At 38.2% G+C, this 16,843-nt stretch overlaps 1 protein-coding gene across 1 annotated transcript in view; it reads left to right on the top strand.

The window, feature by feature from the left end:
* The window catches only part of LOC136884372 (phytanoyl-CoA dioxygenase domain-containing protein 1), a 73,456-nt gene extending 59,297 nt beyond the window's left edge, over positions 1-14,159 (top strand). Inside the window, exons 3-5 of the mRNA XM_067156518.2 lie at positions 1,741-2,011; positions 4,029-4,268; positions 11,814-14,159. Of these exons, the coding sequence (XP_067012619.2) occupies positions 1,741-2,011; positions 4,029-4,268; positions 11,814-11,989 (687 nt within the window). The 3' untranslated portion in view covers positions 11,990-14,159. The remainder of the gene's footprint in view (positions 1-1,740; positions 2,012-4,028; positions 4,269-11,813) is intronic.
* The last annotated feature ends 2,684 nt before the right edge of the window (positions 14,160-16,843 follow it).

Genomic DNA, 16,843 nt, shown 5'->3' with positions numbered 1-16,843 from the left:
CCGTGGCAAATGACTCACTAAACAACCCCTCAATATGCACATATTATACCCTGGTGCCACTAAACACAGTCCTCGAGGATGCTGCATTTTTCTTCCAGCAGTGTATTTAGTTGTAAAATTTCAGGCATTTGTGAAAGAGGTCTGTAGACGAATATGATCAATATACCGCTTGATGTGGTATCATTATATAGTAGTGAGATTTATTAAAAAATAAATCATCCATCCTCCAGTGAGGTTGACCATAAAGGTTCAGATTACATAACTTACAGTGTATAATTATATTTTTTTTTCTGGAAAATTTATCATCATAAGGAGATTACTATTTCAGATATAAATGCAACTGTATAATTTGCAGAGAACCTCTTATGATCTGTAATAAGATTTTCTCTATGTCTTAAAAAGGAATTTTTAAATTTTGAAGGAGAGTGGTTGTGTTCTTTGGCAGGGTACATCTTAGTCCAAACAGGAGGCCTCTGACAACCAGGAATATTATATTTGGTTGATATTAGGGCAGACATGGTGTATAAATTGCTTATTTCTCCAGATTAACATTCTGAGCTATTGCAGGTCCCTCTGAAAGCGAATGGTAGGATCCAACACCATTGCTTTATTCTCTTTCTTATTGATGGACATGATGTCCACTCTTCTCATTGAGTCATCGGTAGAGACGCATTGTACATCTTCGTGCACCTTCGTGCTCCTGTATAACTCCAGCACATGTAAAAGTGTTTTGGTCTCGTTGCAACCGTTTTGGCGGAAACGGATTGAACTGAAAGTTCTGCCGGGAACCGATCTTAATGTGGCCAGGTTGCACAACAAAAACAACATTTCGGCAGCTGAAATTGATACCAGGACCATGTTTTCATCTTTGGTAGCTTAGTGGACTATTCGCTGCTTCAAATAACATTAATTTTTGTTTCATTACAACATAAACCCATGTACACAAAACTGGCCCAGAAAATATTTACAGTACGACTGACCCTTTTTAATGAATATCACAGAAGATGTTGGAAATGGCCTCTATCTGAAGAAATGAACAACTGAGGATCCAAAATCCTGACTCCACTTCACTCACAAGAAACCACCCGCAGTACTCAACACACGAAGGTTTGTCTGGACGCTTTTAATGCATGCACAACAGAAAATTTGTAAGAGTACTGATGTGGATCCTTTTGATAATGTTTTTCCACAACAGTCTCTTAATTCCCACTTGCACAGATAAACGGCGTTGAGATTTCGTCGGACTTCATTCCAGGCTTTCCTTCACTCGAACAATGTTTTCTGGAGTTCAAACTCTTTTCAGATTGTTACGGTTTTTATTAGCTACAGAGCCCGTATCATGCCATTTTACCACTAAGTTTCACATTGCACACTTTGCTGGAGGTTTTGCCAAACCGCTTCCAGTGTTAAACTTGCGCGAACAGTTCCGCATAACACTCGACAATGGACACGCGCTGTTTTATCGACAAACCATTTTGTGTTGCATTCAACTGGTCACTGAACATGTCTGCTCCTCTCACTCCTTCACACGTAATGAAACAGCGACGTACTCGGGAGATGCGTGCACTCAGACAGCATCCAATTGGTGCATCGAAATCACGGTTTCCAGCGATGGGCAGTTCTGTTCATTAACAAGGGTCAGTTCTGCGTCAGTTTAATTTTGCCCACCCTGTAGGTTTTATTTTTGATTTAAGTAATTTTATTAGCTGTACTTCTGATTGTGTTGTGAAATTTCTTTAGTTTCAGAACAAGAACCAGTACTTCCTTGACAGTGCAGACAAAATAAGTGTCTTCTTTGAAGAAGGAGCACTGGATGAGAATGGGAAACTGCTGGTTGAGCCTGGTATAGCCCTCAATAAGGTTGGTCATGCTTTACATTGGCTTAATCCAACGTTCAAGAAATATACTTTCTGTGAGAAGGTGAAGGAGACCTGCTTTCAACTTGGTCTGGCAGATCCTGTCATTGTCCAGAGCATGTACATCTACAAGAATCCAGGACTGGGAGGTGAAGGTTAGTTATACTGATAAGGTGAAGTAATAGAATGGTAATATAACAAGAGTGTAAATATATCCAGGAATGTGGTCCATGGCTCATCAACTTAAGCCAAGTCCTAAATTGCACCTAGGTGCTTGGTTTACTCCACATAAATGTGAAAATGTAGAGTTTTAAAAACAGGAAGGTAAGATCGATGGTAGGAACATGAGTAACAACAACAAAGAAAATTACAAATCAAGTGATACATAGAAGGACACAAACATGAAAAAGAATTCATAACAGAATAAACACAATATCATGTCAGAGTAGGAAAAGAGAGAGCAATAGGAATAGGGGACAAAGACAAACATGAAAACACAAAAATCAAACCAAACCCTATGGCACTACAGCCCCGAAGGGCCTTGGCCTATGAAGCGACCGCTGTTCAGCCTGGAGGCTTGCAGATTATGAGACGAAGTGTCATGCGGTCAGTGGAACAAAGCCTCTCAGCCATTATCTTGGTTTCCTAGACCGTGACCTCAATACAGCCCTCAGATCCATGTAAAAATCCAGAATCGGACCCAGGGACTCCAGGTAAGGAGTGCACCGCAGAGCTGGCACTGAGAACACAAAACGGTTAGGACAATTTTCACATCTTCATACTGTGCCATTATAAAGTGGATTGGCTCTCTCCTCGTTGATCCTATGTTTCCTACACCATGTATTTCTTCTCAGTCACTGGCGAGTTTGTTTCTATTTCCTTGCTTTATCAGAAGGGGCTTCAGTACTCACTGAGGGATTAATTTCACAGATATTCATTCTTGTTGTGGGAAGTATTGGATAAGAAGAAAGTCAGAAAAAGAAGAAGAGACAAAAAGACAAAGGTGCTAAAAGTATGTTACAAATAAAACATTGGCTGTTTTATTGAAGTAATTAAAAAACAAACAAAAATATACATTTATTGTTGACAATGAATGACAATACTAATTGCTGGCTATTTACAAATTACCTTGTTCTCACAGCAGGTCTTCAGCTGATAGTCATTACCTGGAACGGGTGATCTTCTGTAATCTTGACCGACAACTTTCACTTTGCTTCACAGAGCAGTTCCGTGCAGTCAGGTTCGCATGTACCTCTATTGACTATCACAGTGAATGACTGCTGTACACTTGTCTTGATGTTGGACAAGACCGATAACTTGCACACTCAAGTCACATGACCACTCCATATGCTGAACTCTTAGCTCACAACTTATAACTGACTAATGTAAAACAAAAGCTAAAGGTTTCCACCTATCCAGTACTATTTATTGTAACATTAAATATATTTGATTAAACTACTGTAGTTTCGGTCTTGCTAGAGACCACCATCAGTCAAAATCAATAAAAGTTAAGGAAAGGCATGAATTATAGATTTTTTTTTTTTTTTTTTGCTAATGGCTTTATGTTGCACCGACACAGATAGGTCTTATGGCGACGATGGGATAGGAAAGGCCTATGAGTTGGAAGGAAGCCGCTGTGGCCTTAATTAAAGTACAGCCCCAGCATTTGACTGGTGTGAAAATGGGAAACAACGGAAAACCATCTTCAGGGCTGCCGACAGTGCAATTCGAACCCACTATCTTCCGGATGCAAGCTCACAGCCGCGCGCCCCTAACCGCACGGTCAATTCGCCTGGTAGAGTTAAAATTTATGAATCAAGTGTGTGTTGTTGATATTCAGTGCAAGACAAGTAAAGCCCTAGGTGAGGCTCAGTTTTGGGAAAACACCATCTAAATGTACAGTAAATTTGGTCAATTTGCTTTGTTTGTTCATTTTTGTAAATAGTTTCATTATTATTTTATTTTAACTGTATATCTCAAGTATGTTTCTGACATGATTAAATAAAATAGATTCACCTATAACTGATGCATAAAGACTCGCACCCTTTTTTTTTATAAATCCTTTTATCTTTATATTGTTATTGTATAGTTTAGCTTAATGTTATGGCTTTTTTTTTTTTTTTTTTTTTTTTTTTTTTTTTTTTTTTTTTTTTTTTTTTTTTTTTTTTCCAGTTGTGCCCCATCAAGATTCCACCTACCTTCACACAGAGCCTCAACGACTAATTGGCTTTTGGATAGCTTTGGATGATGCTACTATTGGCTGCCTCTGGTTTGCTCCTGGTTCTCACAAGGGTGGAGTCCACAGGCGGATGATCCGCAATCCAGACCCTAATGATGAAGAACTGTTCATCTTTACTGCACAGTCACCCACCTATCCCACATCAAACTTCACAGCTACGCCAGTTAAGAAAGGTGAGCGAGACGCACTGTTAGGAAATTTAACTTTTGATTCTATTGTTCTGTCCAATTTTTAAGTGAGTATTGGTGATATAATTAATACCATTGGGATTCAGACTTGAATTCTTTTGATTTCTACTCTAGTTTCCAAGTACAAGCACAACCAGGGGAGTAACAAATGTGTTACGGGCCCGCCTGTAAAAATAAAAATTCGGACCCCCTCAAATAAAATGTAAAACATATGAATAACATTTAATTACAGCTGGTATAATATCGTCAAGTTATATGAACAAGGAGATTATTTGTTATCATAAGATTATTAAAAATCATGTTTAATAGATTTTATTTGATTGCTTTCGTGGGCTAAGATGATGAACTCCTAACCAAGAACGAAGTAGATTTTCATACAGTGGAACCTCGATATCTCGATTCACCTCGGGAGCTCAATTATATTTCAAGATATAGAGAATATCGTTTTTGAGCATGTGTAACATATAATTAAATCATATGTATCCATGGGCTTATATTGACTACATTATTTTAACAGTATTTAAAAATATACAAACAAACTCTATTTTACGGCATCACTTTAATTATAATCTTTACTATAGTAACTTTCTAGAAGACAGGATACAGTACACACAGTAGTGAAGGAAGAAACCTTTCTCAGTTAAGACCTTTGGAAACAAGAAACATACCTCCGTTAATAATTTTAAAAAATGTCCCTAGTCTCTTCTGTTTGTTTGTTACTGTTAACCTTTCCTCCCTTCACAATGAAATTTCTCGTCAGTACCATGCAATCAAGATTCGTAAATGGAGCTTGTCATCCGCAACTTCGGGGGTTGCTTTCGTACGTGACCGGTAATGAATTCACACCCGAGAAACAGCAAGGCTTCGCTGATTTTCCGATCACTAGAAGTTTCAGTTTAGGGGTTGCCAGGCCAAAGCGGTAAAGGCGTGGTAGGTTCACCCGGAAGGACGTGGGTTCAGTTCCCTGTCAGGAAGTCGAAAAATTTAAGAAACGAGATTTCCACTGATAAGGTGCACATGGCCCTGAGGTTCACTCAGGCTACACCAAAAGCGAGTACAAAAGGCGGCCGGGCGTAAAGCTAACCACTCTACCCCATAAAGTTACGAGGTTACGGATAATGGAAGCCTTTACCTTCCATCCCTAAAAGGGCCTTCACAGCCTGTAATGAGATGACTTTGCTTTGCTTTTTAGAAGTTTCAGTTTTTCAGTTCCCGTCATAATTAGCTCCCAGCATCACTGTAACCCTTTCTTTACTTGTTAACTGTTCCTCACAACCCACAAGTGCCGTATTGCTCAGTTAATTTTGCACAAAATTCGAGTTACAGAGTATTTTTTTACCTCAAGGGAGGAAATGTTTGCTTGGAGAAATTGAGAAATTTGTGTAACCGTATTTCGAGTAATAGAGAAATAAATACATGTGAAGAACAGAAAAAACGGCCAGGAAATTTAAGTTACTTTGAGATACTGAAAATTCGAGTAATGGAGGTTCGAGATATCGAGGTTCGACTGTATTGAACTTTAATTGGTTTCATTTTTCAGTAACTACAGAACTGTAGTCTGTTACCGATATCAAAGTTTTGGTTACAATAATTTATTGATGGTTATGAATTTCATGTTTTTGGTCCGTATTGAACAATATATAAGTAATAATAATAATAATAACTTAAATGTTTCCACCTTTTCAATACAATATATTCACAAAATTACAAAATTATACGGTACTAGTTTCGACCCATCTAGGGGTCATCATCAGCCGTATTGGAGCAAAGATCATTTGTGGCGAAATCCTAAGACAATATTATTTTAAAGAATAACAAGTGAAATGAGATGTTATGGTAATAGTTAATAATACAAGGAATATACATAATCAGAGGTTTTTAACAAAGAATAAAGTATAAATGGGGTGTTGTAAAAATTATAATCATGGAAATCAGTAAGTTCTTGTATTGAAATGAAATATGGCTTAGGAAGAGGGCTTAAGGTGGGGCTGAAGGGTGCGGGAGAAAGTGTAATTGTCTTGGAAAAGTACTTTTGATTAAATTTAGGATTGAGTTTAGGTTGGCTGCATTATTGTTTCTGAGGAAAGTGATAAATAGATCGAAGAGTATGTTGGGTTTCTCAGAGATTTCATTGAGGTTGTGACTGGCATTAAAGTATTGGTCTAGGTGTATGTAGTAATTTTCCATTATGTTCAGTAAAGGGCCCTTGTTTGCTAATACGAGGATGTCCATGTCTTGTTCAATATTGGTGAAATTATGGTTATAATCTTGCATGTGTTGGCCGATGGCTGAAAACTTGTTGTATTTTATTGCGTTAGTGTGCTCGTGGTATCTGATAATGAAGTTTCTCCCGGTTTGCCCGATGTAGGTTTTTTTACAGGTGGTACATTTGATCCTATAAACTCCTGATTTTAAAAAACTGCTGGTCTTGTTGATGTGTGAAGTATTGTATAAAACATTCATGTTCTTATTGTTGGTTTTGAAGGCTATTTTAACGCCTTGTTTCTTAAAGATGTTGGTTAACTTGTAGATATCATTGTTGAACGTGAAGGTGGAAAATGTTAGAGGTTTGGTTATTAACGCACCCACCACCCTCTTAAGACTCAACAATATTGATCCTCATATCAAATTCACACTAGAATCCGAATCAAATCAAAAAATCAACTTTCTAGATTTAACCATCACTAGAAACTCAGATTCTTTCAGTTATAAAATTTTCAGAAAACCCACTCAAACAGCCTCCACCATTCGCCAAGATTCAGTGCACCCCCAGTCCCACAAACGAGCCACATACAACAGCCTAGTTCACCGAGCCTTCAGCATACCTATGTCCAATAAAGATCTAAAAAACAAACTCAACACAATCCGCGGAATCGCAAAATTCAACGGCTTCAGCAATCATTTTATAGAAAGGATAATCAATAAACACAAACATCGCCCAAAAACTACCCTCAAAAAAGAAATAACCAAACCTCTAACATTTTCCACCTTCACGTTCAACAATGATATCTACAAGTTAACCAACATCTTTAAGAAACAAGGCGTTAAAATAGCCTTCAAAACCAACAATAAGAACATGAATGTTTTATACAATACTTCACACATCAACAAGACCAGCAGTTTTTTAAAATCAGGAGTTTATAGGATCAAATGTACCACCTGTAAAAAAACCTACATCGGGCAAACCGGGAGAAACTTCATTATCAGATACCACGAGCACACTAACGCAATAAAATACAACAAGTTTTCAGCCATCGGCCAACACATGCAAGATTATAACCATAATTTCACCAATATTGAACAAGACATGGACATCCTCGTATTAGCAAACCAGGGCCCTTTACTGAACATAATGGAAAATTACTACATACACCTAGACCAATACTTTAATGCCAGTCACAACCTCAATGAAATCTCTGAGAAACCCAACATACTCTTCGATCTATTTATCACTTTCCTCAGAAACAATAATGCAGCCAACCTAAACTCAATCCTAAATTTAATCAAAAGTACTTTTCCAAGACAATTACACTTTCTCCCACACCCTTCAGCCCCACCTTAAGCCCTCTTCCTAAGCCATATTTCATTTCAATACAAGAACTTACTGATTTCCATGATTATAATTTTTACAACACCCCATTTATACTTTATTCTTTGTTAAAAACCTCTGATTATGTATATTCCTTGTATTATTAACTATTACCATAACATCTCATTTCACTTGTTATTCTTTAAAATAATATTGTCTTAGGATTTCGCCACAAATGATCTTTGCTCCAATACGGCTGATGATGACCCCTAGATGGGTCGAAACTAGTACCGTATAATTTTGTAATTTTGTGAATATATTGTATTGAAAAGGTGGAAACATTTAAGTTATTATTATTATTATTACTTACAATAATTTACTCAATTAGAACATAAAAAAATATACTAAAAAATTTAAATAAAAACAGTTCAAATAATATAATATCAAACCGCACAACTGATAAATCTATTATCGTATTAACTTCACATAAAGAGAGCTCGTTCAAAACTGAGTTGACTGATTGTTACTACAACTTCTTATTGGCTCACTGTTGTCGAATAAATGTGTGACAAAATTTAAATGTTCTGCAAAATTTGTGAATTATACTATCTCAGGTGCACTACACATCAAGACTGTCTCATTTCCTAACTGAAAATGAAAATCCACAGCCTGTTTCCAGTCATTCGACCGGGTCAGGAATGGAATGAAGCCCCCATCCAGCGGCGAGGATAGGAAATGTGCCGGCTGTCGAAGCCTGTCACACTCCTCTGGGGCAATGGTAAATGACTGACAGATGAAATGTAATGATAATAGAGTGTTGCTGGAATGAAACATGACAGGGAAAACCAGAGTACCCGGAGAAAAATCTGTCCCGCTTCCACTTTGTCCAGCACAAATTTCACATGAAGTATCCAGTGGTGAGAGGCCAACACGCTACCGCCTGAGCCACGGAGGCTTCATCATTTCCTAACTAAAATATGGAATTTTGGTAATGATTTTCCTTGCAGTGATTATTTTTAAATAATTTGCTGCAGGCCTTTTCTGAAGAATGTGTCACAGTGCTGCGAAAGTTGGCAAAGGCAAGTACATTTTACAGCTGTGCTGTGTTACACTCAACGCAATAAACTGATGCTAGACACAACCAAGCAGCAATTCCTCTATGAAAAAAAAAAAAAAAAAAAAAAATCCATTTTTGACTGTTTGACTGATTCTATAAAACTGCCCAGACCATTTCCGTGCAGAGTGACATTAGGCTAGGGTATATTATATTTTGCAAGGAGTTTTCAGGCCCCCTTATAGACCCCGGGTCCGCCTGTATTGCAGACCCTAACATTATGCCCCTGAGCATGACTTAAAGGAAGAGCAAATCAAAGCAAGTTCATGGCTAGTAAATATCGTGTAAATACTCAACCCATAGATGTGAACACTTCAATGCTTTTAGAAAAATGTTTAAATGATAATTGCTACAAATGGCCTAAACACTGATAGTTCAAGATTGAACGAACAAGAACTTCAGAGGAAAGTATCAAAAGGGAAGAATGCCAAGTTTGCATATTTTCATTGCTCCTATCCAACCTCTATGCTGATCACATCTTCAAAGAAGCCTTGCATTGCAAGAAATCAGCTTCATTTCCCGTATCAGATTTTATTTACATTGAATCAATAACAGTAAATATCCACCTTTTTGATACTTATATTTCTTTTAAGCAAACTAATTAATCGTTTATAGTACATGTTCTATTTCATTTGGAACATCTTCAGCTATGTTACTACAATGCTTAGGTGAAATTACAAAGTATATTTTATCTTCTTAAAAAACATCTTAATTAAGTACCTTGTTATGCTTAAAAACTATATGAATTTTAAAATGTTAAAATAATTAAAATCAGTGTGGAGAGTTGAATGGGATGGGAAATGGATTTATTTTATTTACTTTAAGCATAAACAAGCTGAGCATTCAAATCATTCTCATCACTACTTTCATCTATTATGCGTTCGAGACCTGCTTTAGATAAATACAGACCATGCAAAGACGCTGCCATGTTGTTTACACTGATCAACGTTGATGAAACAAATTCTTTTTATGCCAACACAATGCTGTATTACAGTAGGAGATGCTCCCCTGCATAGAAAAATACCCTGTGATGTGAGCCGTGCTAAAAGTTCACACTGGCAATCAACAGATGGCACACAGACGTACATCTCCAACATCGGTAGCGTAGTTCCTACAGGTATACGTCAAACCACTTCTGGTTTATGTTTTGTAGGTACGTACACGTATTCGTTGAACTGGCTTGAGCGGTTAACAGGCGCGGCCAATCTGCTCTGTATTTTCTATCTTACAGTAATTCTGCATATATCACTTTCAAATGTTAGTTACTGTTTCATATGGATTGAAGCAAGGATGTTCGACTACCAGGTGTGTGTGTGTGAGCGAGTGTACCAGAACATGGTACACAGCTACAATGTTTATGTGAAAGTGGGTAATCACTACGTTGTCTGGCTCCATGGCTAAGTGGTTAGTGTGCTGGCCTTTGGTCACAGGGGTCCCGGGTTCAATTCCCGGCAGGGTTGGGAATTTTAACCATCATTGGTTAGTTTCACCGGCACGCAGGCTGGGTGTATGTGTTGTCTTCATCATCATCACGACGCGCAGGTCACCTATGGGCGAACATGTCCTCGGACACTCCCGGCATATGCCATTTCATTTCATCACTACGTTGAACTATTCTTGAAGTAGTTGCAGAAGTATTGCAACAATACCATACATTCTCTGCTCCATTCATGTAAATGTGGTGTGGTGTTTTTCATTTAGTGGGGAAGTGGTATGTTTCCAGACATGAGTTCCTGTTCAAAATGTTACCTACTCAGTTCTCCCTACATACCCTCAAAGTGTATAATACTAATTACCTTGTATGGAGGATTGTTGATGCTGATGGAGGATTAAACAAAAATTATTAATTCACAGCATGTTCTATTATATCAGAAGTAATACTACATGCTCTGTATGAAACTTCAAAATATTGTTTACACAGATAAACATACATCATTATTATTATTACTCTATGGCAATTTATTAATTCCTTAATTCTTTTTTGCTACTTGCTTTATGTTGCACTGACACAGATATGTTTTATGGCAACAATGTGATAGGAAAGGCCTAGGAGTGGGAAGGAAGTGGCCATGGCCTTAATTAACGTACAGCCCCAGCATTTGCTTGGTGTGAAAATGGGAAACCACCAAAAACCATCTTCAGGGCTGCCGACAGTGGAGTTCGAACCCACTATCTCTTGGATGCAAGCTTGCAATTGTGTGCCCCTAACTGCATGGCCAACTCGCCCGGTCATTTTATTCTTTAATAATTGCCTTTCTCTTTCATATTTTTCACACATAAATAATATATGATCAACCGTTTGATCCTCTGTCCCCCTTGTACATAAAGGACTCTCTTTAGTTTTAAATCTATAGAAATACGAGTTTATTTTCCCATGGCCAGTTAATAAAGTTATTTTCCCAGTTAATGGGAACTTTAACTTTAGTCCGTCCTTTACACTTGGAAAAAATTATTTTTTTCACTGTGCCATTTATTGTGTTATTCCATTCGTTTTCTTATTTATTTAAATTCACTGCTTGCAGTTCACTTAAGACAACACTGCTGGTTTACGATCATAACTCACTGGTATATTTCTGTTTCCTGCTGCTTCTTTCGCTAGATTATCTGCAATTTCGTTACCAATATATCCATTATATGCTTTAATCCAAATGTAATGAATCACCCAGTTCTGATATTCCAGTTTCCTTGCTTGTTCTCTGATTAATACTATTAGGTTGTGATGAATAGCACTATTTTTGAATGAATCTAAAGTTATTCTACTGTCTGTGTGAAGTACTACAGGTCTTGTGTCAGGAAATGTACACAACATCTGCAGAGTAAGAGGAACGTTGATTATATTGTGTTTATCATACAAGACCACTGTAGTTTCACTTCTGATCTGCTGCAGGTACGTGTGTACTAATCCATGGTGAGGTGGTTCACAAGAGTGCTCCCAACAAGTCTCCGAACCCTCGACATGCTTACACCTTCCACGTGGTGGATCTCAAGAACTCTACTTATTCTCCCGAGAACTGGCTACAACTACCTTCTGGACAAACCTTTCCTGGAGTGTACAAGAACTGAGTTAGAGCGAATCGATCGACATTCTATTGTGTATGTGTATGCTAATAAGTACTAATTAATCATATCAATATTTCTATTCCCATAAGGCTGTATAATGTCAGGAAGCTGTTGTGCTTGGTGTCTTCCAGTCCATGCCATGGCAGATACAAGTGTTAAGCTATTTTTTGCCTGCCCGTTGAACACTAAAATCTGTCAAAGTATAATGCATTGATCAACAGAATGTGTATCTGCCTCCGTAGCATAACAATTAGCACTATTAGCTGCCGTCCTCGCGGACCTGGGTTCGATTCCCAACACTGTCAGAAATTTAAGAATGACAGGAGGGTTGGTATGTGATCAAGATCGTACAAGCAGCTCACCTCCATTGGGGAGTATGCCTGAAAAGAGTTCCACCACCTCGAGATGAGGACAAGAGTTTACTTTAACTGAATGCGTGTCAACAGAAAGTAGGGACGGGAATTCTTCTCACTCAAAAGTTTCGAGGCCAGCAGCCAAAATTTCAAGCGCTGCATGTGCGTGAATTATGTGCTGTAAATATCACATCAATTGCTGCAATGCAGGACTCGAACTGTTTTAGATTATCTCATTTTTCCTTAATATGTCATTGAGATATCTTTTCTGAATTTCTTGCCTTCAGAGTACAATAAGTTGGAGCTTCTTTGTTAATATAAACATACAAGTATATTTGCAAAAAGAAACAAAAAATTTAATCCAGTTTAGGAACTTCAAATAAAATATTATTTGTAATAAAATAAAATACGAGAGTTGTTATTTATTTGAATTATGCTTTTCCTGATTTTTGAAAATAAAATCTTTGTATTTGACTTTAAAATTATACCCATTTATTAAAAAAAAGAAAAAAAGGGATGAACGAAGAATAACAGAACAAGTTTAGGCTACAAATGCAAAGTAGAAGATCTACTAGCCGATGCTAGACTGCCTTGGAAATGTCTGACTTGTCAAATGGAGAATTATGCCAAACATATTCTTGCGTTTTGAAATGAATACGCTGGGAGCAAGTAAGACATTGCACTTTATTTTCTGTGACTGCTGTGAAACACTACCAGGCCGATGACTTTCTTTCGGTAGTCATAGATGTGTGCTAAAAATATTACATTCAATACAGTAAATTATGTGTAAGCAATGAAATGAAATGGCGTTCGGCTTTTAGTGCCGGGAGTGTCCGAGGACAAGTTTGGCTCGCCAGATGCAGGTCTTTTGATTTGACTCCCGTAGGTGACCTGCGCGTCGTGATGAAGATGACACATACAGCCAGCCCCCGTGGCAGCGAAATTAACCAATTACGGTTAAAATTCCAGACCCTGCCGGGAATCGAACCCGGGACCCCTGTGGCCAAAGGCCAGCACGGTAACCATTTAGCCATGGAGCCGGACTGTGTAAGCAATGAACTTAAATTATGAACAGAAGTACACATCTTTCTTAGCTGCCACAAATTGATGGCTCAGGTACGAATGAAATGATAGACTCTGCTAAAATTAAAGTATTCAAGCCCTTTAGGCTTTTTTAATCCTGAAATTACTGGAGTTTCACCCCAGTTTAGGGTCCCACTGATTAGTGGGATTACCACATCTTTCCAAGATATTGGCAGCTAGTGTACCATTGAGACACCACTGCAAGCCTCCTTTGTTGGACAATGCAGCATCTTGGAGAGCTGTGGAAATCCATCTAACAAGCTAGCTACCAAACTGGGGTGATTTGCTGATAATTTCATGAAAAAACCTTAATAGCTTGAATATTTAATATCTGCAATCAATGAAATATGATTATGTTTTTTTTTCCTGGGAATTTAATTTTGAAATCTTAAACTGTTTATGGAATTCAAGGAAAGATATATTGTGTTCGATGGACTTTATATATGTTTTCAGATGTATAATGTGGTGCAGACCAGAAGTTTGTGGTCTAGTCATGATGAAACCAAAGTCATTATTTCCACTACTGCCACTTCCAGTAATAAATTTAGAACTTTTATAAATAAATTTATACACTGAGTTGTATCTCATGTGTTCAAAGGTGATGGTGTTTTCAGTATTTAAAGGGTAACTGCAACTACTTCACATTCATAAACAAAAAAATAATCAATAAGGAAAAAACTGTTAAAAATATTTTTTTAATAAAACAAAGAGTACTGTAATAAACATGTTGCATGAAATATTGTATTCCTCATTCTGCTGTCAACATACATACATACATAATCATTATAGACTGTTATGCCTTTCAGTGTTCAGTCTGCAAGCCTCTGTGAATTTACTAAATGGCGCCACAATCCTCTATTTACAACTAGTGCTGCGGCCTCATTTAGTTCTATACCTTTTATCTTTAAATTGTTAGAAACTGAGTCTAACCATTGTCGTCTTGGCCTCCCTCTACTTCTCTTACCCTCCAAAACAGCGTTCATTATTCTCCTAGGTAACCTATCCTCCTCCATTCACCTCACATGACCCCACCATCGAAGCCAGTTTATGCATACAGCTTCCTCCATCGAGTTCACTCACAACTTTACCGAGCTCGATAGCTGCAGTCGCTTAAGTGCGGCCAGTATCCAGTATTCGGGAGATAGTAGGTTCGAACCCCACTGTCGGCAGCCCTGAAAATGGTTTTCCGTGGTTTCCCATTTTCACACCAGGCAAATGCTGGGGCTGTACTTTAATTAAGGCCACGGCCGCTTCCTTCCCACTCCTAGACCTTCCTTGTCTCATCGTCGCCATAAGACCTATCTGTGTCGGTGCGACGTAAAGCAACTAGCAAAAAAAAAAAACTCACAACTTAGCCTTTATCTCCTCGGTCCAAGTACCCTCCTGCCATTGTTCCCACCTGTTTGTACCAGCAATCATTCTAGTTACTTTCATGTCTGTTAATTCTAACTTATGAATAAGATATCCTGGGTCCACCCAGCTTTCGCTCCCATAAAACAAAATTGGTCTGAAAACAGACCGATGTAAAGATGGTTTCGTCTGGGAGCTGACTTCCTTCTTAGAGAATACTGTTGATTGCAACTGCGAGCTCACTGCATTAGCTTTACTACACCTTGATTCAATCTCACGATATTACCATCCTGGGAAAACACACAACCTAAATTTATTTACCTGTTCTAACTTTGTATCACCAATCTGACATTCAATTTTGTTGAATTTCTTACCTACTGACATCAATTTAGTCTTCGACAAGCTAATTTTCATACCGTACTCATTGCACCTATTTTCAAGTTCCAAGATATAAGACTGCAGGCTTTCGGCACAATCTGCCATTAAGACCAAATTGTCAGCATTTAATATGTTAATATTATTTATCACATAGGGACTAGTTTTGACCCTTGTATTGGGTCAGTGCTTGTTCCCTATCCACTCCTTTGTTTACATGGCCTGCCTGCTTCCTCCAGCAAGTCAGTGCTTGTTCTACATCAGACATTAGAGATTTACTTCTTTGCCTGAGGTCCTAAATCAACTTAAAGACATCATATTATGACAAGAAGATCATAACCATAATTTTTGTTATTATATGTATTTTAATGTTATGATTTTTCCTGTCTTTGTCTGGTATACATTTGTTTTACTTATCACATAATTTGTTTAATTTTTATTTGGCTGAAGATGACCACTAAGTGGCTGAAACTAGTCCCAAGACTGATGTAATATCATTTACTTGATATACTGAAAAGGTGAACCCTCTTGTCAATTTATTTCTTACACATTACAATACCGTTCTCCGGGAGAGAAATGTGACAATGTCACAATGAATTGGTGGAAGCCCTTGGGAATAATGTCCTCCCATATCGTTCAGTAGCATGGTGGGTAAGAAAGTTTCAGCAAGGACGTGTGGCAACCGGTGATCAGCACCGCTCGAGACGACCTGTCAGAGTGCGGACTGACATGGCATGTGCCTTCATCAAGCAACTTCTGGAGAAAGACAGATGATGGAAGCTACTGGAGTTAGAGAGAGCAAGTGGCATTGAGAAACACACCATCCACAGGATATTGCGGACAGAGCTGCAACTGCGCAAAATCGCATCGCGGTGAGCACCACATTCACTGATGAAAGTTCAACGGTGGATGCGATGCGCAACATGCTCTGACCACCTTGCACGCTGTCAACAGGACGGTGACCACTTCCTGTCACAAATCATTGCCATCGATGAATTTTTTGGACACGTTCACGCTGAAACTGCTGTCCTACCCACCATGCTACTGTACAGTATGGGAGGGCATTATTCCCAAGGGCTTCCACCAATTCACTGTGACATTCTGTCGCATTTCTCCCCTGGAGAACGGCTATTGTGATATATGCACGCTGCTCAGTACGGGTTACTTTCATCTTGCACGTTGTCTCTACACAATTAACATCACAGCGCTCTCTGTGCTATTACCAGCAATCATAGAACCATCTGCTGTTGTGAATACACGCTATAGCTTCCATGCACATATCTGCAAGAAAAAGAAGAATGCAATGACTTTTGCCCCAATCCTCATATTTTCTTCGTTGTGAAAATCTTTATCCCAGTAATCTTCCATTCCTAATCTATCTAGCACCCTTTCCACCTTGATTACTCAATAATCATCGTGTAGATGTTTCATCTGATGTTGGTAACTGGCTTGTAACACATTTTACTATGTACGGTATTCTGGATAGCTAAATCATGCTCTTGCTACCTTTAAGCTTCTGAAGACATCAACAAAGATCACAAATATCAAGATGATGCGAATTCATACATTTTACACAAAGGCCCGGTTTATTCAATCTCAGTTAAAAGAACACTAACACACACTTTGTTAACATAGCATTCAAAATTTAGCAGCATGTTAAGATTCTTGCATTATCCAAACATTTCCTGGGAACAGT

The sequence above is a fragment of the Anabrus simplex genome, chromosome 12 (assembly GCF_040414725.1).
Source record: "Anabrus simplex isolate iqAnaSimp1 chromosome 12, ASM4041472v1, whole genome shotgun sequence".
Lineage (NCBI taxonomy): Eukaryota > Metazoa > Arthropoda > Insecta > Orthoptera > Tettigoniidae > Anabrus > Anabrus simplex.
The sequence above is the reverse complement of the archived record's forward strand: the minus strand, read 5'-3'. Positions and strand labels throughout refer to the sequence as shown.